Source organism: Arachis ipaensis, chromosome B05 (assembly GCF_000816755.2).
Source record: "Arachis ipaensis cultivar K30076 chromosome B05, Araip1.1, whole genome shotgun sequence".
Taxonomy (NCBI): Eukaryota; Viridiplantae; Streptophyta; class Magnoliopsida; order Fabales; family Fabaceae; genus Arachis; species Arachis ipaensis.
In genome coordinates, this window is record NC_029789.2 from 34546626 (window position 1) to 34572719 (window position 26094).

General features: G+C 36.8%; 3 protein-coding genes across 7 annotated transcripts in view; all 3 read right to left on the minus strand.

The window, feature by feature from the left end:
- LOC107640417 lies at window positions 12096-14021 on the minus strand. The gene is made up of 3 exons (XM_016343939.1): window positions 13859-14021; window positions 12993-13550; window positions 12096-12160 (listed from the first exon to the last, which is right to left on the minus strand). Exons 1-3 carry the CDS (start codon window positions 14019-14021, stop codon window positions 12096-12098), a joined length of 786 nt encoding a protein of 261 aa, XP_016199425.1.
- LOC107640416 (uncharacterized mitochondrial protein AtMg00860-like) lies at window positions 14043-15282 on the minus strand. Its single transcript, XM_016343937.1, has 2 exons — window positions 15041-15282; window positions 14043-14199 (listed from the first exon to the last, which is right to left on the minus strand). Exons 1-2 carry the CDS (start codon window positions 15280-15282, stop codon window positions 14043-14045), a joined length of 399 nt encoding a protein of 132 aa, XP_016199423.1.
- Window positions 20820-26094, minus strand: part of LOC107643408 (cysteine synthase) — a 6900-nt gene continuing 1625 nt past the window's right edge. For 3 of the 5 annotated variants that reach the window (XM_021123563.1, XM_021123562.1, XM_016347051.2), the window contains 10 exons: window positions 25863-25920; window positions 24957-25066; window positions 24634-24691; window positions 24171-24434; window positions 23367-23504; window positions 23078-23129; window positions 22747-22826; window positions 22344-22403; window positions 22152-22232; window positions 20829-21252 (listed from right to left, as the gene is read on the minus strand). In XM_021123563.1, coding sequence (XP_020979222.1) covers window positions 21163-21252; window positions 22152-22232; window positions 22344-22403; window positions 22747-22826; window positions 23078-23129; window positions 23367-23504; window positions 24171-24434; window positions 24634-24691; window positions 24957-25066; window positions 25863-25920 — 991 coding nt within the window. In that variant the 3' untranslated portion in view covers window positions 20829-21162. Of the gene's footprint in view, window positions 21253-21655; window positions 21751-22151; window positions 22233-22343; window positions 22404-22746; window positions 22827-23077; window positions 23130-23366; window positions 23505-24170; window positions 24435-24633; window positions 24692-24956; window positions 25067-25862; window positions 25921-26094 lie in introns of all 5 variants that reach the window. The other 2 variants (XR_002362747.1, XM_016347052.2) reach the window with 2 other exon arrangements.

The window sequence follows — 26094 nt, forward strand, 5'->3', positions numbered from 1 at the left end:
TGATCATTCCGTTCTTGCATATGTAGACTGTTTTAAAAGAAATGAAGAGTTTCTTAAAGAGGTTAAGAGGCTTAAGGAAGACTTAGCCAAGTTCACCCAAAGTTCTGAAAATCTGAATCAAATCTTGACTAGTCAAAAACCTCTTTATGATAAGGCTGGGTTGGGGCTTTATAAATCTGCTGAAAAATCTCATTTTGAAAACTTTGCTTCATCCTCTAATGATACAAGATTTCAAGATCCCACCTACTTTAACAAAACAGCAACTCCAAGATTTTGTAGACTATGCAATCGAAATGGACACTTTCCTATTTAATGCTTTTTTGGTGAAAGAATGATTGGTGATAAAGTTTGTAAAGTTGTTTTTTATTACAATGGCTTAGGACATAAGAGATGGTTTAACGTGAAAGGATCCAAGAAAATTTGGATACCTAAGGTCACTTAAGCTTGTTTTGTAGGTGTGCCTAGCATCCAAACGGAAAGAAAATATGTGGTATATGGATAGCGGATGCTCTAGGCATATGACCGGAAAGACAACCTTCTTCATAAAGCTTGATGAATATGATGGAGGACTTGTCACGTTCGGTGATGATGCAAAAGGAAAAATAGTGGTTGTTGAGAAAGTTGGTAAAAATTTTTCATCTTGTATAAATGATGTCCTTCTTGTAAATGACTTGAAACATAATCTGCTTAGTGTTAGTCAATTGTGTGATTTAGGTTTTGAAGTTATTTTTAAGAAGTTTGTTTGTTTAGTTGTTTGTGAGAAAACTGGGGATATTTTATTTGAAGCTAAAAGATGCAATAATGTGTATGGATTAACTCTTGAGGACTTAAAAGAACAAAATGTGACATGCTTTACATCTTTTGAATCTGAAAAATGGCTATGGCATAGAAAGTTGGGTCATGCAAGCATGTACCAAATTTCTAAGCTTGTTAAGAAAAATCTGGTTAGAAGAATTCCAAACATCAAATTTGATAAGGATCTTACTTGTGATGCTTGCCAATTGGGCAAACAAGTAAAATCCTCCTTTAAACCTAAGGATGGAATCTCAACCAAAAGGCCATTAGAGATGTTACATATTGATCTTTTTGGACCAACAAGAACTCAAAGTTTAGGAGGTAAACACTATGGTCTTGTGGTGGTAGATGATTACTCTAGATTTGGTTGGGTACTTTTTCTTGCTCATAAAAATGATGCTTTTCATGCTTTCTCAACTCTTTGCAAAAAAATTCAAAATGAAAAAGATTTAAAAATTGCTCATTTGAGAAGTGATCACGGAAGAGAATTTGAAAATCAAGACTTTGAAAAATTCTGTGATGACTTAGGAATTTCTCATAACTTTTCATGCCCTAGAACCCCCCCCCCAACAAAATGGGGTGGTTGAAAGAAGGAATAGGAGCCTTCAAGAGATGACTAGGGCTATGCTTTGTGAAAATGAGATTCCTAAATTTTTATGGGCTGAAGCTGTGAATACAGCTTGTTACATTTTGAATAGGACAATCATTAGAAAAGGGTTGAAGAAAACCCCTTATGAGCTATGGAAAGGAACCCCTCCGAATCTTAAGTACTTTCATGTTTTTGGATGCAAATTCTTTGTACTTAACAATAAAGAAAACCTTGGAAAGTTTGATCCAAAATCATATGAAGGAATATTTGTTGGATATTCCACCACAAGCAAGGCTTATAGAATTTATCTCAAAAAACATAGAACCATAGAGGAATCCATACACGTTACTTTTTGTGATTCTAACTTAATTCCCAGTGTTGTGATAGATAATGATTCAGATGGTGAAGAGGCTGGAACAAGTGAAGAAAATCCTAAATCTGCTCAAAACGAAGAATCTGCCAGTCCAGTTTTGTCTCGTCAAATTGGAGGGATGGTAAGAAAGTTACGGGTACTAAGTGGGTGTTTAAAAATAAACTTGGTGAGGATGGACAAGTTGTTCATAACAAGGCTAGATTAGTGGCCCAAGGTTACGATCAAGAAGAGGGTATAGATTTTGATGAGTCTTTTGCTCCGGTAGCTAGAATGGAAGCAATTAGGTTGCTCCTTGCCGATGCTGCCCATAAAGGTTTCAAAATGTTTCAAATGGATGTTAAATGTGCTTTCCTTAATGGTTTTATTGATAGAGAAGTGTATGTGGCTCAACCCCCCGGTTTTGAACATAAAGATTTCCCAAATCATGTTTTTAAACTATCTAAGGCTCTTTATGGTCTTAGACAAGCTCCAAGAGCTTGGTATGAAAGGCTTAGTGCCTTCTTGTTGGAAAATCGTTTTCAAAGGGGTACCACCGACACTACTTTATTTATTAAAGCATCTAATGATGATATACTCCTTGTTCAAGTTTATGTTGATGACATTGTATTTGGATCGGCCAATGTATCCTTGTGTGAAGAGTTTGGAAAACTTATGACTAGTGAGTTTGAAATGAGTTTAATGGGAGAGCTAACTTTCTTTCTTGGCCTCCAAATCAAACAAACTCCTAGTGGTACTTTTATTCACCAAGGAAAGTATGCAAAAGAACTTATCAAAAAGTTTGGCTAGAAAATTCCAAACCAATGGGTACACCAATGCACCCCAACACAAAACTTGAAAAGGATGATGATGGCCAAGATGTGGATGAAACAAGGTATAGAGGAATGATAGGTTCACTTATGTACCTTACCTCCTCTAGACCGGATATTGTTCAAAGTGTGGGTGTATGCTCAAGGTTTCAATCTCATCCAAAAGAATCTCATCTTACGGCTGTTAAACGCATCATTAGATACATTAATGGGACTTGTAATTTTGGATTATGGTATCCTAAATCTGATGATTTTTGTGCAGTAGGATTTTGTGAGGCAGATTATGCGGGAGATAGAGTGGATAGACGGAGCACATCCGGCATGTGTTGCTTCCTTGGAAGCTCACTCAACATGTGGTCAAGCAAGAAGCAAGCCACAGTGGCTTTATCCACGGCTGAAGCAGAATATATTTCCGCATCTGCTTGTTGCTCTCAATTAATTTGGTTAAAAACACAATTGGAAGATTACAAATTAAAAATTAATAGTATACCCTTATTTTGTGATAATATAAGAGCTATAAACATTTCAAAAAATCCTGTTCTGCATTCAAGAACCAAGCACATTTAGATAAAATATCATTTTATTAGAGAGCATGTGCAAAAGGGTACTATTGATATTCAATTTGTAAAATCTGAAGACCAAATTGCTGATATTTTTACAAAACCCCTCTGTGAAGACAGATTCTGCACCTTGAGAAAAAGTTTGGGAATGTTTGATTTAAGTTCTATTGATAACTTGTGAATATTTGACTCTATTCAGTTTTGTCTCGTAGGTTTGGACGAGATAAAAATGAGGGCATGATGGAAGAGCTATAATTAAGGGGGAGGCAACGCAGAATTTAAGTTTCATGGGCCCTACCAAATATCCTTGACCCTACCATGGCAGTTTTGTTAGTTCCTTATTTTTTTAAAAAAATAAAATCACAAAATTCCTTAGTTGTCTTATCAAATCTTGTTGGAAGAAGCATGTTGTCAAATCAAATCTTTCCTTCCAACTAATCCCCTGATTCAAGGAAACTCTTCCTTTTTCAGTTTTTTGAAAACTTCCCTGGTTAATAACCGCACCATTAATGGTTAATAAATCCCTCCACTATCTCTCTCCACTCCACATTTATTGCACCACTAACCTCCCTCCTCCTTCACCTCTTTCGGCCTTCCTCACCCTTTCATATTCAACTTCTCCACTCTCCCAACCATGAAAAAGAAAACTGCTCCCAGGAAAAGTGAAAGGCTCCTATTTTCTCAAAAACCGTCCACACCACAATCTCACACTCACATCCATATTCACTCTACATCATCATCGTCACCCTCACCTCCCTCAAAGCAAACCGACACCATGAGAAGGAAGGTCATTGCCACGAAAACCTCTTCAAGGAAGAAGAAAGAAAAAGCTCCCGTGCAAGAAGAAGAAGAGTCTCACACATCACCTATTCCGTCTCCACCACCATCACCACCGAAGAAATCCACTCCCCATGCATCCAGAAAAAGCTCTCAAAAGACCAAGGGTTTCGTGCTTCATGAGACCAGAGAACCCACGAACCTTGGTTCAATGGAGTTCAAGAATAAATTTCACAAACCACACTCCCATTTTGATCCTTCAAGGTTTTTTACCTGTGCCTTCTATGAATTTCACAAAGAGGTTTTGGAAAAACGGCATCTGTGCCCATCCTACTTGGTGAATCTCGAGTCTCTGGCCTCCAAAGGAATCAATCTACAACCCCTGTTTGATAGTCTCAAATGGTCACCATTGCTCCTTATTCACAAAATGGTTTACCCAGGGTTGGTAAGACAGTTTTATGCGAATCTGAGATTTATTGATGGCAGCTTTCACTCCTACGTGAAACGTGTGCATATCACTCTGAATGCTGAGACTATTGCTTCTGCCCTTGGTTACATTGATGAAAGGCTGAAGGTTTACATGAGTGATAAATGCGATTCACACGTTGGGGCTGCATACAAGCAAATTCTTCATCAAATCTGTGAAAATCTGTCTGGACTGGACGAAACCGTTCCTACTCACAATGCTTTGGGTCCAACCAACTCCCTGCTGCACCGCATCATAACTCACATTCTCACCCCCACAAAGTGGTTCTCATAACAGGGTAACCGTATCTGACTGTCTCATAATATTTGCTCTTGTTACTTCATCTTCCATTTCATTTAGTTATCTAATGATTAGACATATGTGGGAGTCTGTAAAGAGTACAAAAAAGGCTAATTTACCTTATGGAATGTTTCTCACGTGCATCTTTGAGTACTTTAAGGTAGATTTAATAAATGAGGATGTAGAGAACAAAGTCTCTATGATCAAAGGAGGCGGGACTGTTAAAAAGATAAAGAAATCTATGGCTTCTGATGATGACTTTGAGAGCCGGCCAGAATCCTCAAAGGCGACCGATTCCCTAAGAGACATTCTCACAGAATTCTCAAACATGTCTGATCTCATGGTTCAATTTCACAAGTCTGCTCGCAAACTTGCATATGAAAATGAGTCGGCTTGGAAGAAATGCCAAGAAAGGGTCGGTCTAATGCTGGAAAGCCTTGATGATGAAGTTGGTAATGAAGCAGGGGCCGAGGACTTGGACTTTAATCTTTCTGATGATTAAATTTCAGTTTACTATTTGATATTGGCACACTTTGGCTCAATTTGTTATTTTGTTAGGTTGAAGACTGATAGTAGTATAACTGTGTGATACTCTATTAACACTTTTGGATTATGTTATGGGTTATATCTTGCAGGTGCCCCTTTGATGACAAAAGGGAGAGAAAAGCTGAAAAATTGAAATCTGAAAAACAGAGGTGAAAAACAGGGGATGAAATTTTCTCTTGAAAATTCATGATCACCCTTGTTAAAAGGATATATTATGATGTGATATATTGTGATGCTTGATGAAAGCATGTTAATAATGTTGAAACTGCATTTGTTTCATTATGATTACTGCTATTGATTTATGATGTTTTGGCAATACATTTGTTTTGATTACATGAATGCCTGGCTGTTAATTAACCTTGATGAATATGCACACTTATATTGAATATTCTGATTCATCTTGACAAACATGCAGGTTTGATAATTTATTTTTGGCAGTTCCTTTAAACTGTAATATCTAACAGCTGCCATGTTTTGATGTAATCATGTGTGATTCAAAAATATTTTCCTTACTTGAATAATGTTGCTTTGATATCTTGACTGAAATTTTTAAAAATTTTTTAAACAACATTGTTTTGTACTCAACTGATGAGTGTATAATTTGAGCAGAAAATCAATTTATTGATAACAAAAGAGTTTTGATTATCATACAACTCTGCTCATAAATCAAGCATTTAGCATCATATAATGAATATGCTAAATAACATTGTTACTTGAAGCTTGATTAAAATGTTACAGGTTAGTGCTTCCCTTGGTAAAAATGGTATATATTAAGGGGGAGCCATGTGACAACTTGAAAGGGGAGAAATTCAAATCTTCAAAGGGAGTACTCTTACTCTAATTCTTAAATTTTTTTCCATTTCAATTTTAATAATGTTTGTCATCAAGGGGGAGATTGATGAGTTTGGAAAACTCCAATTTAATTTTGATGATGAACAAACATTATTGAAATATTTAATTTCAAAATTATTAACTTGATCTTCATTAAACATGTGTTAATTAATAATTTTGTGATACAGTTTTGATTGGGCCGATAATGAGATTCTAGTGCAAGCCCAATTCAGCCTTGGTATTAAATTATTGTGATCATAGTGGCTGAAACCATTGGGCCAAAAATAAAAAGAATTCTGGTGCAAGCCCAAATCAAAATTACATTCAGCCTTGATTAATGTTTCTTATGTTATGAGGCAAAATTGATTGTTATGTTACTTGGGCCAGAATGAGTTTCAATGCTCCAAGCCCAAAATTGTTTCTCATGCTTGATCCGAAAATAATTCACCAGAAAAGCAAATGTTATCATTTACCATATGTCTTCTAACGGATCTCAAAGCTTGCCACATGATGGATTTCAAATTCACTCAATTATCATTAATAGCATGGGAACTATGAGAGAGATTATGAGTGACATGATTGATGTGTTTAAGCTACACGCCACTCAAGCTAGGGAAGTAAAAGCTACTTTTTCTACCTAATGGTTTAACTTCATTTAATTACTTCTCTTTCATTTGTTTCTTCTCTCTCATTCATTCTTTCCTCTCTTTTCGGACAATACCCAGCAAACCATGAAAGCAAAAATGAGCTACCGAAGTGAAGGAAGAACACTCTACAAGACCATCATGATGATGGCAAGAAAACATAACAAAATAAAAGTATGCTGTGGCTGAGATTTTCACCAAAAAATGATAAGATTTGGTGAGGTAATCTCGAGCTCTCCATACCAAAGATGGAGAAGGTGATTCGGCCAGCAAGGAAGAGATTCTTGGAGGCATGGCTTGTCTTTGAATCTGCTCAACCACCACAGGAAGTAGCTAGAGTGGCGAAGTGATGGAAGAGGCAGAGATTGGAGTAGAAAAAGCCATCATCATCATAAAGCATCAAGGACCGGAAATCCATCTTGGAGAGCAAGCCAAGGATGGAGCGCTCGGATTGATGAAGGGTGATGACCAAGGAAGGACTAGAGGTAATTGCATGTTGGGTTTTGCATGATTATCTCTTCTCTCTCTGTGTGGCCGAACCGGATCTGTTTCTTGGAGAAGAAGAAGTTGGCTTAGTTTTTTGGCTTCAAAAGTGGAGGCTTCCCTCTTCTATAAAAAGAGAGAACAACCACTGTTTGGAGCAAGGAGAAAGTTTGAGAGTGCAAGGAACAGAATTCTCAGAGCTACTTGAGCTAACAGTTTTCTCTTCTCCTTCAATGTATTCTGTTTTGTATTTTTTTGTTTAATTTTGTCATGTCTTGAGTCTCATGGAAAAAGGCAAACAGTGAGGTTTGTATGAAAAAGCCATAGAGCGGAAAAAGGCAGAGAATACAAAATTAAAAGAAAAAGCCTTAGATGTCCTTAGAGTTCCTTTGTTCATCTATGTTGTGTTTCATTATTTTGTGGGAATCCCCTTGTAAGTTGGGTTAGTACTTTACAGATTTTAATCAGGAAGATTATAGTGAAATTCCATCATGTTTGTGATGGAGACTGGATGTAGCCTGCACTGCACTTAGCAGCTGAACCAGGATATATCTGGGTGTAATTTTCTCTTTTCTCTACTCCATTTCTGTTTCTACTGCACAGGAGCAAAAACCAAAAATATCTCGTGTCAAGTGACGAGACAAAAGAAAAGTCTCGTGGCTAGGGACGAGACAAAAAGAAAAAGTCTCGTGGCTAGTGACGAGATAAAAAGACAAAAAGTTTCCAAAGTTGGTTTCAAAAGTCAGCAAGTATTATCAAGCAAAAAGGGGGCTAAGATTCAACCCCCCTTCACTTAGCCACTGATAACCATCAAACAGTTATTGAAAAACTTAAAAAATATATTTTGTTATGAGACCATTTAACGGTCCAAACGTTCTGGGACCATCGAATCCAGTACCTACAAAATTAGCCAAACATGTAAAATAAACTAAGGTTAACAAACTAACATTCTTTTCGAATTTATTGTGTTTCACCATCAATTAGTTATTAATATTTAAAAATATAGATAAAATATATTATTAAATTACTAAATTAAAAATATTAAATTAATAACTAAATAATAATTAAAAAAATAATTCAGTTTCTGACCCTCTTTCATTCCATTCCATTCCATCCTTCTTCTCAGAGCAAAACTTTTCTCTAATTTTATCCTTCTTCTTTGATTCTCACCTCCACAAAGAAGAAGCATTGAACGGCAACCTTTAGTGCAATTCAACATTGTTTTGGAGTTAAAGGTGACAGCTTCGCAAGAACATTGGTCAAGCGAAGAAAACACACCATCGCGTTGCGTGAGAGATAGGTTACCTATTGTTTGTTCTTTTTCAAAATTAATTGTGCCCTTATCTTCTCATTATCATATTTCTATGATCATTGAAGACCCATTGTTGATGTTTGTAGTATTAGTGTTTAGAAAATATGTTCATGTTTACGGCTTACTTTTGACCCATGAATGATTCTGTTTTTCGACATCTAAGAACAATGTTTGTGCTTTATATAGTTGAATCTCTGTGTTCTATTTTATTTATGTTGTTGAACATGGCCAAGCTAATAGGGGTATTTTGTGCATTTATAGTATGGTTTAGATTGATTTATTAGTTGGTTGAAGATATTTCAAAAAAAAAAAATTCTATAATGGTTTAGTGTTTTGCTGTTTTGCTTGCAGATGGAAGGTCCTCCTATGACCTTTGTGTTTCATTATGGTGAAAAGTTCAAAATAGATAAATCAGGATCAATATTTTATAAACCAGATAATATTGAAGTATTAATGGGGGATGAAGGTGACATTCTAGATTTTTTTTTATAAAAGGGTATTATAAGGAGTTAGGATATGCTGATATGAACAACTATTTATGTCCTGGAACATCTCTTGATTATAACTTGAAGTGGCTAGAAAATGAAGTTGATCTATTCGCCATGGTTAAGGACTGTAGGAGGAATCATCACCTCATAAACATCTATTTTGAGCATGGAGTTTCAAAGTCACATGTGGTTAACTGCATGAGCGAGGATGATGGTGATGTACAAATTTTGCCAACTAATCCCAAATTTATACAGTAGGCCATCCTTAAACCTATACAAAAACTGAAGAAGGACTAGTGTGAAGCAATGTCTTAACCAGTTTGTAAGACCACTAAAAAATTTTCCCAACCCAAAAGGAACAACTCTCAGCCCACCAAATTATCCTCACCTCAGCCACACACATAAGTCCAAACTTTAACCCAAACCTAATCCTACACCTCAGCCCACACATCAACTTAAACGTCAGCCCACACCTCAACCTAAACTTAATCCCACACCTAGTCCAAACCTCAGTCCACACCTACCCCTACACATCTAACCAAACCTCAGTCCACACATAAGTCCATACACCAGCCCAATCACTAGCCCAAGCCTTGGTCCAAACCCAGGCTTTTAAAGTCTCTGCTAACTCCCACAAGCCAAAAAACATCAACCAAAAGGTCAACAAGACTTGGAAGGCAAGTTAAGCCAACCCCAGTTTGAAGATGATAGTGACTCTCATGACTCATGTAACACCCTATCACCCTTTTAGAAATAAAACAGATATACAAAAGTGCGAAGCGTTCACACGATAACTAAAAGCACAAAAGGATAAGGTACAACATGATAAAGATACAAAAGATTACAAAGTATATAGATATATAGGTATATATGATAGTCAAAAGAATACTAGCTGCAGCCCGCAGAGTTTAGGCCGACTAGTTATATACAGACAATACAGAGTGTTTGAAAAGTTACACAACAACATATGTCTCTCAAATAGCCTCTAAGGCAACAAAGATATAAAAGTGAGAGTATATCTATAACAAAGTAATCCAAAACACAAAAGAAAGCAAAAGATTCTCTGCTCTATCACTATCCCGCAACTCACCGAGGTGGGTTACGACCTGTATCTGAAAAATAACAACATATGGTATGAGAACCGGGGGTTCTCAATATGATAACAGTGCCTAATATATAAGATATGTGGTTTCGAAATGCGAAAGGCAATCTTAGAATTTAACATCAAGCATAAGATTCAAGCTTAGAAACATTTAAGTAAAAACCAAAAAGGGTTATCTAAATCCTAAAGATTTTCTAACTAACAGTTCACCGCTATCCCACAGCCTTCGCCAGCCTAACCTCCATGCGATCCCATCGCCACCACCTACCGAGCCTCCTCAATCCCAGTAGAAAGCACAAGTATATACAAACAAGTAAAACACAAGTAGTTGACATGTATAGCAAGTAATTCAGGAAACAAGTAAGCATGTTATACTTTAGGCATTGAAATGCAAGTAAACAAAGCAAGCAAACACATACAAAATGCACATGATGAATGCCTATCCTATTGGCGGTGATATCACTTGTCGGTTCAACTGCCAACCTGTCATATCCCCTTGGGATGTTGCTTTTCTGTCACGTATATAAATATGGCCCCTGGGATATAGTGCCATAGCACACTCTTACGGGATATAGTGCCCAAGCACACTCTTGTGGCAAAAAAGGATGCGACCTCACATCTCAATGTAAGAGGGATTAACCACTATCCTTACACCGGTTCCGCGACCTCGACAAGAAGGATTAACCATCGTTCTTGCCAGTGCATAGCGACTCAACAGTCTTAGTGTAACAGATCACCTTTAGTACTCAAAATAATCATCATTCAACTCTGAGTTCCAAACTCGCCTTAAACATCATCAGTTCTCAAGTCCTCAAGTTCATCATCAATGTAGTACTCCGTCACAATTCCCAACTAGTTCATCCTCAATACTTCAGAAACCTAAGTTTTTGTCTTCTAAACTCCCAACAGAAATTCACCAATTTAGATCACTAAATCATCCTTACTAGTCTTAGAGTCTAATTACTAGCTTAAAGTCTCAAATAGCAGTAGAAGAAGTTTAGAAAGCTAGAAAATCCTTGAAAATGGAGAAAAATAGTTTTTCAGCAAAACAAGGTCTCGCATACGCAAGACCTTGTCCTACGTACGCAAGGCAGCAAAAACAAGTAGTCGCGTACGCGAACATTGAAAACAGAAGCAAACAGTCGCGTACGCATGCCTTTAAGTCGCGTACGCAAGGGTTAAAAATTGAGCTTCCGAGTATGCTTGCAGTGCTTACGTACGCGAGGGCAGTTGGCAGTGGCCAATGCTCGCGTCGTGTGCACAGGTCCGCGTATGCATGTCTTACCAGACTTAGAAAATTTTCAAAAGCTGCAAAATTCAGGTTTTTCATACCAAACTTCAAACGCGTATAACATTTTTGGTTTAAAACATTTTCCATCCGTTCTTCAAACGTCTTACAGTTTTCGGACCCAACTTTCATTTAAAATAAGTTTCATCTAAAATGGGGGTCCGGAGGCCAAGTTATGCCTCACCAAAGTTCGTCAAAAATAAGATTTTACAAAAATCAGCAAAGTTCTCAAACTTTCAAAACTCTAAAACGAAAACCATTTCAAACATGCCCAAAACAATCCAATTATCCATAAAAGCACTCTCTAATTAATTCTCAATCATACAACTATCAAAACCCTTCAACCTCACAATTTTACTTAGATTCCTATCAATAACATCATTATAAAACATCATCACTACTAATCAATTCCATTCAAAATCCTTATTTGTCAATTCAATCATCATTAAAATCCACTATCACCAACAATTGCGTATCAACATCAACCATAATAATCCATATTCACTATCATCATCAACATTTGTTATCAAACACCAACAACACCATCATAATTCATCAAATCAACACAATCATTAATAATCATTATGCATCATCAACAATTCAAACTTATCCTACGGTCCACTAGCCTAAGTTTCACAAAACATTACATATTACATAGAGGAAACCAAAATCATACCCTGGCCGATTTCCAATATGCACTAAATACCAAATTCGAATTCAACAAGCTTTCAATCACTAACACCACTTCCAAAAGTCACCAAATATCAAGCTATACATACCAATATCATCACCATCAATACCTAGAATTCACAATATACCAAACCACAAGAATTTTTGAGAAACCTTACCTTATCCATAGAAATTAGAGATAAAACCCAATAATTCCTCACTAATGGTCGGCACCTAAACAACCAAATCACAAATTTTCACTCAAAAACTAAACCTAAATTTTGAAATTCACTTAGGGCAGAAAAAAAGAGTATAAAACTCAAAATCTTACCAAAAAACTTAGTTAAAACTGACGGGCTCAGCAAGAGTTTCGCGTGGCCGCAAATGGCATGCGAATCGGAGCATCGTATCTCGAGTTATGAGCGATTTAAGATGGATGTGAATAGTGTTTTCTCCTTCCCCTCTCTTCTCACTTCAGATGCATGTTCTTGAGTTATTTGGTAAAATGAGGCTGAGTTAGCTTCATTTAAGGTATTATATATGTTGGGCTTTGGCCCAACTTGGGTCCGGTCCAACTCGTTAGTGTTTTTGGCCCGTTTGGCCCAACTTTGGGCCAAACCTTTGGAATTAGCACCCGGTTTTTAACTTTGGTTACTTTTCTAAGTTTTTCTACCATTTTATTACTCTCACACAATACCGGACAGACTTAAGCCGATACTACCGACTAATTTATCGGTACGCGTTTTTATGCAATTTTTCGCAGAAAATTACATTTTTCTACTTGGAAAAATTCATTGAATCCAAATCTCACCTCTAAATTTTTTAATTAAAATTATAAATTTTTGAACCTATTCCAGGTAATTAATTCATTTTTATTTTACATTAATTAATCGGTTAATTGTTTCTGGTTCTTACATTCTCCCTACGAAATTAGAAATTTTATCCCCAAAATTTAGTGATTACCTGAAAATAACTCCGGATAATTCTTTCGCATTTCTAACTCCAACTCCCATGTGTGCTCCTCCATTCCAGCTCTATTCCAAGCTACCTTTACCAACAGAACTTCCTTTCCACGTAACTTCTTCACACTAGTGTCTTCGATCTGCACTGGTGTGACTTGAAAAGTCAGGTTCTCCTTCAATTTGACCGACTCGGGATCTAACACATGAGCCGTATCCGATGTGTGCGTCCAAAGTTGTGACACATGGAACACGTCATGCAAGTTAGATAAATGCGGCGGCAAAGCTACTTGATATGCCACCGGCCCGACTCGCCTCAACACTTCAAAAGGTCCGATAAACCTCGGATTCAACTTCTTCGTTTTGATCGCCCTTTCGATCTTAGTTGTTGGAGTAACCCTTAGAAATACATGTTCACCCACTTCAAATTCCAATGGTTTCCTTCTCTGACCCGCATAACTCTTCTGTCGGATCTGTGCAGTTAGGATTCTAGCTCGAATCTGTTTGATCTTCTCAGTAGTCTCAGCTATCAAATCCGGACCCAACACACTTGTCTCACCGGCTTCATACCAACACAGTGAAGACTGGCACTTCCATTCTCATACGGAGTCATTTTAATGCTTGTATGAAAGCTGTGGTTGTACGCAAACTCCACCAATGACATGTAACGGTCTCAACTTCCCGGTTGATCCAACACACACGCCCTTAGCATATCCTCCAACGTCTGAATAGTCCTTTCTAACTATCCATCAGTTTGTGGATGATACGCTGTACTGAGACATAGTCTCGTACCGAAAGCTCTTTGAAAAGCTCCCTAAAACCTTGATGTGAATCGAGGATCTCGATCTGAAACTATAGTCTATGGCACACCATGCAACCTTACAATCTCTTTGATGTATAGCCTCGCTAATTCCTCCAATGAATAGTTCACTCGGATAGGCAGAAAGTGAGCGAACTTGGTTAAGTAATCCACGATCATCGAAACCGCATTAAGTCCCGACCTAGTCCTCGGCAACCCAGTTACAAAGTCCATTGCAATTCCTTCCCATTTTCACTAAGGAATCTCAAGTGGCTGTAACATTCCCGACGGTCTCTGAAGCTCTATCTTCACCTTCTGACATGTCAGACACTTAGACACAAGTGTAGCTACATCACTCTTCATCCCAGGCCACCAAAGCATTTTTTCAAATGACGATACATCTTTGTACTTCCTGGATGAATAGAAAATCCGCTGTTATGAGCTTTCGACAACAACTCTTATCTCAAACTACCAACATCCGGCATACAAATCCGCCCCTTGTATCTCCATAACCTTTCACCGTCTTTAGTGAATTCTCCGTGCCTCTCTTTACTAATAGGTTGAAACATCTTTTGAAGTTCTTGTTCGTCTTGCTAAGCCCTTTGAATTTCTGACTTGAACGTACTTGAAATGCATAATTGATTCAAACAAGCTTTCCCTTCAACTTCACCAAGATCCAACTTAAGCTCCGCAAACTTATCTACCAACTCTTCTTATTTAATTCGCATCCACGCAATGGTCAATGACTTCCGGCTCAAGGCATCTACTACAACATTAGCCTTACCAGGGTGATAACTTAGCTCAACATCGTAATCCTTCAGTAGCTCCATCCACCTCGTCTGATGCATATTGAGCTCTTCTGATCAAAGATGTACTTGAGACTCTTATGATCAGAAAAGACTCTAAACCTCACTCCATATAAGTAGTGCCTCCAAATTTTCAATGCAAACACAACTGCCACCAATTTCAAGTCATGAGTTTGGTAATTCACCTCATGTGGTCTTAGCTGACGTGAAGCGTAAGCCACCACGTTCCGGTATTGCATTAAAACACAACCCATACCTTTCAGCGAGGCATCGCAGTAAACCTCAAACGGTTTATGTGGTTTAGGTAAAATCAAAACTGACGCTGAAGTCAAATTCTCCTTCAGAGTCTAAAAACTTTCCTCACACTTGGACGTCCATACAAAAGGTGTATCTTTTCTGGTTAACTTAGTCATCGGTAGAGCGATTTGTGAAAATTCATGAATGAACCTTCGGTAATATCTGGCTAACCCCAAGAAACTCCTAACCTCAGTCACTGACGTCGGTCTTTCCCACTCCATTACCGCCTCAACCTTTGATAGATCCATCGCTACCCCTCCTTTACTCACCATGTGACCTAAAAACTTCACGTCCTCCTTCCAGAATTCGCACTTTAACAACTTAGCATACAATTTACACTCCTTCAGGATTTGTAACACAATCCTCAGGTTCTCTTCATACTCTCTCACCATCTTTGATTAAAACAGGATGTCATCTAAGAACACCACCATAAACTTGTCCAAAAAGGGGACGAAATACTCTGTTCATTTAATCCATGAACACAGCAGGTGCATTCGTCAACCCAAAGGACACCACCGCATATTCATAGTGACCATAATGTGTTCTAAATGTAGTCTTCAGAATATCATCCTCCTTCACCCTTATCAGATGGTAACTGGATCTTAAATCAATCTTCGAGAACACTCCAGCTCCTTGCAATTGATCCTTTAAGTTATCGATCCTAGGCAACAGATACTTGTTCTTCACAGTCACTTTGTTTAAGTGTCGATAGTCCACGCAGAGTCGCATTCCTCCATTTTTCTTCTTCACCAATAAAACTGGTGCTCCCCACAGAGATACACTCGGTCGAATGAACCTTTTGTTCAGAAGCTCTTCCAACTAAGTCTTAAGTTTAGCCAGCTCTATCGGAGCCATCCTGTATGGTGCAATTGAAACTGGTCTCGCTCCTGGCACTAAGTCTATCGCAAATTCAATTTTCCTCTGAGGTAAAAATTCAGGAATATCTTCGGGAAACACGCGTCACCCAAAGCATTAGCAGCCAACAATATATAACCCTGACACTCTTCCCCACTGCAATTCACCATCACAGAGTTTAGGTAATAACCCTCAGCTACAGCTGCTCCTCCTTCCCCTTTCCACATAAAGCGAATCGACCACTCAAAATAATCCAACAATACTCGATTCTTTGACAACCAATCAAATCCCAAAATCATCTCCAACCCAACCATTAGCAAACAGATTAAATCATGAATAAAGGTTCTATCATCAATCTTGAAAGGTATTTCCCTATAACCTGATCTAGTCACAACTGTCTGATACGGGGTATGCACATGCAAATCAAAAGCTAATTCTGACATTCTCAACCCTAGATCCTTAGCCTTGTTAAATGAAATGAATGACTGTGAAGCTCCAATATCATACAATACAATCAACTCTTTATCGCCAAATAAACATTTACCTCTCGTCAGAGGATCCGACTTCGCAGCATCATTGGCGTTCACAGCAAACACCCGACCTTGTTGTTGGTTCTGACCCGCATTCGGATTTCTCCCATGAGAACAATCCTTCGCAATGTGCCCAGGCAATCCACAAATAAAACAGCCACCTAAACCCAGCTTGCACGAGTCGTAAGGGTGAAAATATCCACAACAGTCACAAATTAAATTTGGAGAAGTTTTGTTTTGTTTACCTTTTTCTCTCGCCTGGTGATACTGATAATAGTTGTTTCCCCTAAAATTCCCTCAACCTTGAGGGTGTTGAGGTGCGTGTCCACCTCTCTTGAAGTTCGGACCTCTAGGCTGAAAGTATTTGCCTCGGCCTCTATTGTTGTTTCCTCCTCTAGTGCCCCTTGCTAGTGTCACCTTCTTTGCATAGTCCTCAACCACTTAGGATTTGTTCACTAACTCAGAGAACACCCGAATCTCCAAAGGAGCCACAATAGTCATGATGTTTTCCCTCAAACCTCCTTGGTACTTTATGCACTTCCAATTTTCATAGGATTTTGGGGCACCCTGACACACCCTAGAGAATCTACAAAGTTCCTCAAACTTGCTCGTATACTCTGCTACAGATAATGAGCCTTGCTTCAGCTGCATAAGCTCCAACACCTTAGCTTCTCTTACTGATTCAGGAAAATACTTCTTGTAAAATGCCGTCTGAAACACGTCCCAAGGAATGTTTGCGTTCGAAAGTCGTAGCAATTGGCACTCTCCTTGCCACCAGTGTTGCGCTTTTCCCATTAGTTGATAGGCTGCAAATTCTACGAATTGGTTATTTGGGACATGCTGAATCTGTAATGCACGCTCCATGGCTCGGAACCAGTTATCCACCTCAGTATCATTTGTCGTTCCTCTAAAAGCTGGCGGGTGAACATTGAGAAACGAAGCCAAAGTCATCTGAGCACCCCGTAGATCATTCCCAGCTCCTCCACCATTTCCATTTCAATTTCCATTTCTGACTGGTTGCCCCAGCCTCTCCACAGCTTTCATCATCGCATCAACATTTGATTACAAAGTATTTCCTAGATTGGTCATCGTCGCCATGAACTCGTCATGGTTATTGGCCGATTGGTCATTGTCATTGTCTCTCCGTGTACATGATCAACCTCGTTCATGAGTTACCATTCAGGGTCTTATCCACACCAAATAATTGATATCAAGGTGATCAGTTTCAATATCTCAAGCCTAGGGTTTCAATTATCCCAAAAAGGCACTCAACAACAAGCATGCTATGCATATCAAGTAGATAATCTAAATAGCACGAAAGAAAAATGAACTAGAGTATGCAATAAAGCACAATCGGTCTATCCCTCAGGCTTACGAGGACGAACCGCTCTGATACCACTAAATGTAACACCCTATCACCCTAAACCTTATCTCTAGTCGTAAAGCGAAGGATAACAAAGTGCCACGACAGTTCAAAAGCTTATACAATAATATATATATAGAAGGAAATAGTAATACGAGAATTCCGATGAAGAAATAAAACTCAAAACAGAGATACAAAAGCGCAAAGCCTTCACACGATTACTAAAAGTGCAAAAGGGTAAGGTACAACATGATAAAGATATAAAAGATTACAAAGTATATAGATATATAGGTAAATATGATAGTCAAAAGAATACAAGCCGCAGCCCGTGGAGTTTAGGCCGACTAGTTATATACAGACAATACAGAATGTTTGAAAAGTTAAACATCAACATAAGTCTCTCAAATATCCTATAAGGAAACAAAGATACAAAAGTGAGAGCATATCTATAACAAAGTAATCCAAAATACAAAAGAGAGCAAAAGATCCTCTGTTTTGTCACCATCCCGCAACTCACTGAGGTGGGTTACGACTTGCATCTGAAAAATAATAATAACATATGGTATGAGAACCGGAAGTTCTCTATATGACAACAGTGTCCAATATATAAGATATAAAGTTCCAGGACGCCAAAGGCAATCCTAGAATTTTACATCAAGCATAAGATTCAAGCTTAGAAACATTTAAGTAAAAACTAAAAAGGGTTATCTAAATCCTAAGGATTTTCTAACTAATAGTTTACCGCTGTCCCACAGCCTTTGCCAGCCTAACCTCCATGCGATCCCATTGCCACCGCTTACTGAGCTTACTCAATTCCAGTAGAAATTACAAATATATACAAACAAGTAAAACACAGGTAGTTGACGTGTATAACAAGTAATTCAGGAATCAAGTAAGCATGTTATACATTTAGGCACTGAAATGCAAGTAAACAAAGCAAGCAAACACATAAAAAATGCACATGATGAATGCCTGTGCTATTGGTAGTGATATCACTTGTCGGTTCAACTGCCAACCCGACACATCTCCTCGTGATGTTGCCTTTCGGTCATGTATATAAATATGGCCCCTGGGATATAGTGCCCTAGCACAGTCTTCGCTTTAGATACGTGAAGGCTCAATATTAAATAAATATAGTATGAAATTAAAGGAGTAGAAGTTGGTAATGCTTGGACTTTTAGTGCGATCATGAGGTGCTAAAAGGTAGAGTGTTACATTGTGCACTACATAGAAAAAATTCAAAAAAGAAAAGAAAGGGTGTGAAGTTTACTGACAAAGAACTGCTAAGTGTCTTTATCCATTCATCGAATAGTTTGCCAGATCTAAAAACTAATATATTGCAGAAGGCCAAGCGGGTGAAAAAGTTATTTTACAATATCTCGATTGTCATTATGTCAGTTGGTGTGAAGTATCGTATGTTTCTGATAGGGTCCAAAGAGGATCTATATATTCTATTTCATTGTCAGAGAAGTTTCCGAGAGGTGCGAACACACGATTTGTATGCGAAATTGGAGGATGTTGTCGACAGTTCTGGGGTATTGATTCCAAATCCTCAATTGACTGTGTTGGCAGGAACTTCCAATTTGATACCTGTGATTGCACCAGCCTGTCCGTTGGTTGCATCTCCATGTTTTCCATATCCATGGCTGAAGTAGCTATAGTGGTCCAGGTTAGTGACATTTATGTTGGCAACCCGACATATGGATATATACAACCATGCCAATGCAGCTGAACCGAGCTATAATTGCCCAACTTGTCAAGCTTCGCCACATACGACAACCACCGAAGGTGAACCAGGTTTCCATTCTTGTCATCGAACAACTGAGTATATGATAGCATCAAAATATAATCCCGAGCGTATATACGCACTGTGTCCTCACTAACATTAGTTGGGAGCACCCTAAACCTCTCATAGAACCATGTGAAGTAAATCATCATCTGGTTGACTATATTCAGCGGCGGCAGCTCACCGAATAGCTCTTCAAACTACTCCCACGCTGGCTTCCCATCAGGAATGAACTGTTCGAAGTTAGTGAGTTACCCACTAACAGCCTCTCCATCAACAGGCAATCCCAATTGATACACCACGTCTTGTAGACTGATGGAGCACTCCTCGAATGGCATATGGAAGGTGTGCATCTCGGAATGACACCTCTCAATAAATGCGCTCACCATAGACTCATACACCTAGAACCAATGGTTGTTCAACCTAGCAAAGTAATACAAACCAGTAGACTCCAAGTAAGGTATGATCCGGTTATGTAGAGACATATTATGTTGCCTCTTAACAGTATAAATACACTTAGTCAACTGCATCAAACAAAAAATTGCACTAATATAAGGTGATAAAAAAAGATAAAAGACTAATATATAACATTTATACAAATGCCCTAATCAGATTTGAGTAATATAGACACTTATAGGTAATAATCTATCTAATCTTTTACTACAGCAAAAAATTGCACTAATGTAAGGTGATAAAAAAAATATAAAAGCCTAACATATAACAAACTACCGCTAATCTGAAGATGGTGCTCATGTGATTCTCTCTCAAAATCTCTCAACCACAAATATCACAGTTCATTCTAATGAATAATCCATGATTGACCATTGTAGTTTTATACCATTATAAAGCATAAACTGCTATAGCTAGCAGCAGATTCACTTTGCTAGTTTTTTTATAATCCACGACTACCAATAACGATTATGCGTGGATTTTGCTGCACGTAAACCTTGGCTTGCAATGGTGGTTTATGGGCATTCAGTGAATTGACTATAACCTACGACAGGGTATCACAGTTTATGGTTTAGTGAGATTTGCACGCAATCTGCAACAGGGTATAGTAGTTTACATAGATTAGGGTTAGAACTATCACTTGCGACAGGGTATCACAGTTTATGGTTTAGTGAGATTTGCACGCAATCTGCAACAAGTATAGTGGTTTACATAGATTAGGGTTAGAACCGAAATGTAAGCTCTTTCAGGATATTGCAATTGTATAAATTTGCTATCCAATTATGTGTGTTTTGCCCTAATTTTAATNGGTAAAGTCATGTTTGTTCCTATCGTGCCTCGAAGATTCACGGATGACCAAAAGGAATTCTTCTGATTTTACTTCTAATTCTGTTGTCTCTTCAGATTAAGGGCTGTGCGGAAAGAAATTCTTATGACATATTAAAGTCTAGTTCATAAAAATATAGCCAAATGGGGAATTCATCAATACTCAAAAATACCATATGCTTACACAACACAAAAAAGGAGTGTGAAAGCACGAGTTCCATCACAGAAGTTACACTTAACACTTCTATTAGATTACCCCAAAAAAATTACTGTAGTAAGACGAAGAAAACAACATCGTTTTCTTCTTCCTTTGTATTATTTTTTCTTTTAAAAACTGATATCATATCATCTTCAGTTGAGCAACTTATGCCACACATAACAACACTATGGTTTAGTTTTGGTTAAAATTCTGGGAGCAGCGGAACACATGGTTGCAGTGTCTTTTGGTTTGGATTTTCTGATCCTACTCAAATGTCATTTGTTCAGCTTCGTTCCTAATATGTTCAAACAATGGCGAAGACAAGTAACGCTCTCCAAAACTGGGAAACACCACCTGCATGGCAACATGAGTAAGTGGCAGGGTTTAGCAAAACAGATTCATAGGTAGAAGTACAACAATTACACAACTAGCAACATTAATAAAGGGGAAAACTATGAGGTTTGTTTCCGACAATTATCCACAAAGATACTAGATATAAATATGTTTAGGTAAGGAAACAAATATAAGAATAAACAAAATTTGCCTAATTTTCTTTCTGTACAAAATTTGTGAACAATGGAGATGAAAGACAAATTGTATATGTATTACTTTGTCGGAGACACATATCAAACAAAATACAAGAGAAATACTAGGGGGTTAATACTTTTTATCAATATTCGCTAACAATTTGGGCCAACACTTGATTTTTATACTATTAGATTTAGAGTATAGGGTTTAGAATTTAGTACAAAAATACCTCTGTTGCCCAAGGATTGATAAAAAATGATCAATTTTGTTGATCATGTAATATTGCTCGACAAATAAAGCCTAATAGTCATCACCATCACGAATCTATCAACACAATCAGCACGTAAGAAAAAGTTATTTGAACATAGAATATTCAGCATACTCCATGTCAAAACCTGCTCTGCTTCTACTGGATTTTGGTGTGGCCACCCAACTCTAACACACAAACCCTTTTTTATTCACCATTGGAGCTTTTTTCTGTTGAGTGGTGACCTACATTGTGATGTTCAAATGACACCACTCACCAGCAAATACTTGCCCTTCTAATAAGGGTATGTTTGATTAATTAGGAGGTTAAAAATTTCATGAAACTTCTGGTGTGTAATTTTGCACTTGGAATTTTTCCATGAAAACTTCCACCCTAGAGAATTTTAAGAAGATTATGTAATAGTCAATTAGTTATCTCATAGTTCAACAAACTCGTTGATTGAAGATTACAAACTTACAGCAATGAGCTTCCCTGCATTCTCAGGTCTCTTCCCCACTTTTATTGCAGCTGCAGCTGCAGCACCTGATGAAATTCCCATCTAGAAAAGCAAAAGTGATAACATAATCAGCATGGAAAAAAATCAATCTGAATATATACTTAAAAAGAAAGAAAAAACTTAAAAAGGAATCACGAATGATCATTTCCGTACCAGCAAACCTTCTTTCAAGGCAAGTTGCCTGGCAGTCTCTATAGCTTCTTCACTTGATATCTGCAACACATAATATTAGTAACATGCTTTTGGAATATCGTTGCTCTTTTTCATATTAACATGTCTCAAGAATCAAATTCAGATTAATATTCTTCAGTATCATTGCAGATTTATCATTCATTACAAAAATAATAGGCCACTAGTACTGCACTTGGTTATGTGTGTGTAATGGTCAGTTTTGATCATACCCAAAAGATGACTACTTCCATGAGGACGTCTTCATATAAAGATAGTATTGCAAACTGTTAGATGACTTGACATATTTGACTGAACTATTAGGTTTGCAATACCATCTTCACACTAATTCAAATTTGAATGGGAATATGTTAGTTTTAAGATATACCTGAATAACTTCATCTAGGAGATTAATATCCAGTACGCCAGGAATGATGCCATTACCAATCCCTTGTATTTGGTGAATACCTTTGACATACCAACAAAAATACAAAACAGTTAGTAATCACAACTCAAATTGTTGCTAAGATCTTACTAAACTTAAAGAACATATTCTTTTTCTCCCAAAGAGTTTGTTATGCCATCATTGAAAAATTCATTCTTACAAGCCCTTCTACTCCTTTCCTTAGTCATTGAGGATAAAGAGGAACAAAACTTGTGCACTAAAAACACTTTAAGAGAAAGAAAGCACGTATGAATGTGGATAATGATAAAATCACCTGGCTCTCCTCCACTTAGGACTGCACTTTCAACTGGTTCTATACCATACACCTGCCAAACAAAAAAAATGGGCAACAGGAACCTTGAAGCTAGCTTCAATATTGGAAAAACTTAGGCTGCGTTTGGTTTTTGTTTTTATTTTATGTGTTCATTTTTAGTATTTTTTATTTTTTATATTGTGTAAAAAAAAAAAAGAAAAATCAGTCAAAACAATAGATTTCTGTTTTTGGTTTATACTTTAGAATTTATAAAAAAAAAATCAAACCAAATAGGCCGCGAGAGGTGAACCTTGATATTGGGGTTTTTCTCCTTAAGGAACCTGCCAGCACCGGTAATTGTGCCCCCAGTTCCTATCCCTGCAACCAAAGCATCAACTTTCCCTCCACAGTCTCTCCATATCTCAGGCCCAGTTGTCTCATAGTGAACCTATTCAAGGATGATAATTGTTCATGACAATGTAAGTAACTCTCATTTATGTAAAAATGGGGAATGAATTTTCTTAATTGGACTAAAATTGATGTTTTTCATTCTTATGGGGTTTGATTTAGTGCAGGACGATAAAATTTAAAAGAGGTTGAAATTGGAATTTCCAATTTGTATTAAATTAAAATTTAAATGTTTTTTAATGCTTCGATTGGTCTGTCTGATTTTTTTTAAAAGAAATATTTATTATTAAGAAGACAAGATCACACCATATAATTTCAAAGCAATTAATTTAAAAAAAAAATAAAACATACAAATCATTTGCCTCATCCCATGTTCTTGTGAAACTCCGCAACAGCCAATATCGTTCATTTTCTCCTCTCAACCTCATAAGCAAAAAACATTGCCAATAATAGATCTATAAAATTTAGATATTGGAGGTGCAAAGAAGACATAATGTCATAAATTAATATTTGTGTTACCTAGTTACCCTGGACTCAAATTTACTAACAACAGGGACAAATATACTTTCTAGTTTGAAACATAACCTCATATAGGCACACAATTTAATGAACATAGTATTCCATCAACTTTGTTGAAGTCCAAATATTGTGAGTGAATGAATATGCAAAGTGGTCACAGTTGTTTGGTAAGAAGACAACAAGGTACCTTGGGATTTGCAGGATTATCAATCTGGCGAAGCATGATACTCCCAGGAGTCTTGGATATAATCTCTTCAGCCTTCTGAATAACTGCAATAGTTCCTTTGTCAGGGTCAGTGAGATACACCTCTGCTCCAAAAGCTCCAAGTACTATTTTTCTCTCAAGGCTCACTGAAGCAGGCATGGCAACTATTACTCTGTAACCCTTCAATGCTCCTATGAATGCCAACCCAATGCCGGTGTTACCACTCGTTGCCTCAACAAGAACACTCTTTTTACAACAAAATAATAAGAACTTCTTAAGAGCCCCTCTCAATATTTTATCATTATGGACAGTAAAAATATGCAGAACATGTATGAATATGACGCACAGATACTTCACTTTTACTGGTATTTAATTTGTATGTCCAAATAAAATTCATGTTTAGAAATTGCAAAGCTCTATTTTGATATCTAGAAATTTTACTAACCTTTCCAGGTGTGATGAGACCTTTTTCTTCAGCATCTTTGATCATGCTAAATGCTAACCTGAGTGGGAAAAGAAACTATAATTACAAAAGAAAAATACTAGAGAGCCAGCACAATTTATTGTTTTTAGCTGGCAGTTAGCCAACAATATTAAAAAGTGTTAGCTAAAAATATGGTGTTACACGGTTGGGTTAAGGATATTGAACTGCTGACCAAAAATGTTAGTCATTATCAATTAAAATTGCCGGCCTCGAAATTTTCTCATGACCAAAATAAAATAAATACAAATATGAAGTAAAAGTTGTAAAATGAAGGAATGTCATGCCTATCTTTGACACTGGAGCAGGGTTGCATGGACTCTAACTTAGCAGCAATTCGGGCTACGCACCCCTCTGCTATTTTGTTCAGGTATACCATTGGGGTATTACCTATTAACTGCACAAGCAAACCGGAAGCAAATATTAGTAATTTATTTTGGTTTAGCCAATATATACAACTGAACGAGTTTTTATAAAAAATTATACAAAATTTAAATTTACAATGTATTTATTATATATTTATTAAACTAAAAAATTTAAAACTTTACTAACAATAATTTTAATATGTATCTTAACAACAAAATTGCTAACTAACTATTTCTTTTAATCTCAAGATAAAAATAAATATGGAAAATGACGGAGTCAAGGTTGTTGTTCAAATTTTCCTATCATGATATGCATGCAAGTTGACCGTAGATAATTAAGGAGCCTTTAACACTTTATTGCATACAATAAAAGCTACTTCTAAGTGAATATTAAAATCAGTCACTAAAATTAATTATTAATGTAAAATATATATTAAAAATAAATTAAATTATAATATATTTATATACAAATATATGATGACTAATTTGGTGAATAATTTTTAATGTACATATAGTATTTTATACAATAATTCTTTCTTTGAAGGTTTTGTCAAATTTTTTTTTTTGGAATTTCATTTTATTATACAGTACTAAGATTAAGATAATACCCTAAACATGTTCCAAAATGTTTACACTAGTAATGTTGCATACGAAGAATTATGTATTAGATATATTGCCAAAATTTGACACCATTCAAATAGATATGATTAAAGAATTCAAGGTAAAAACCACTCATGCACTTAAAAGAGGACATTTTTATTTATTTATTGTAGTAAAAGTTTTGACAGCACAATTTTGACTCTGGTAGATTGGCGTAGTTTTCCTTACTTCAGTTACATCATTCTTGATTGCACACTCTGCCTCCATCTCACCAACTTCAGAGGGCCTACAAGCGAAATAAAGTGCACCAAGTAAGCAAATATAGTTGAAGACGTAAATAAATAAATCATGCTATATCATCCAATAAATCAATTATTAATATAAATACATATTAAAAATAAATTAAATAATACAATAATACATATATTTATACATAAATATATAGTAATTAATTTAATAG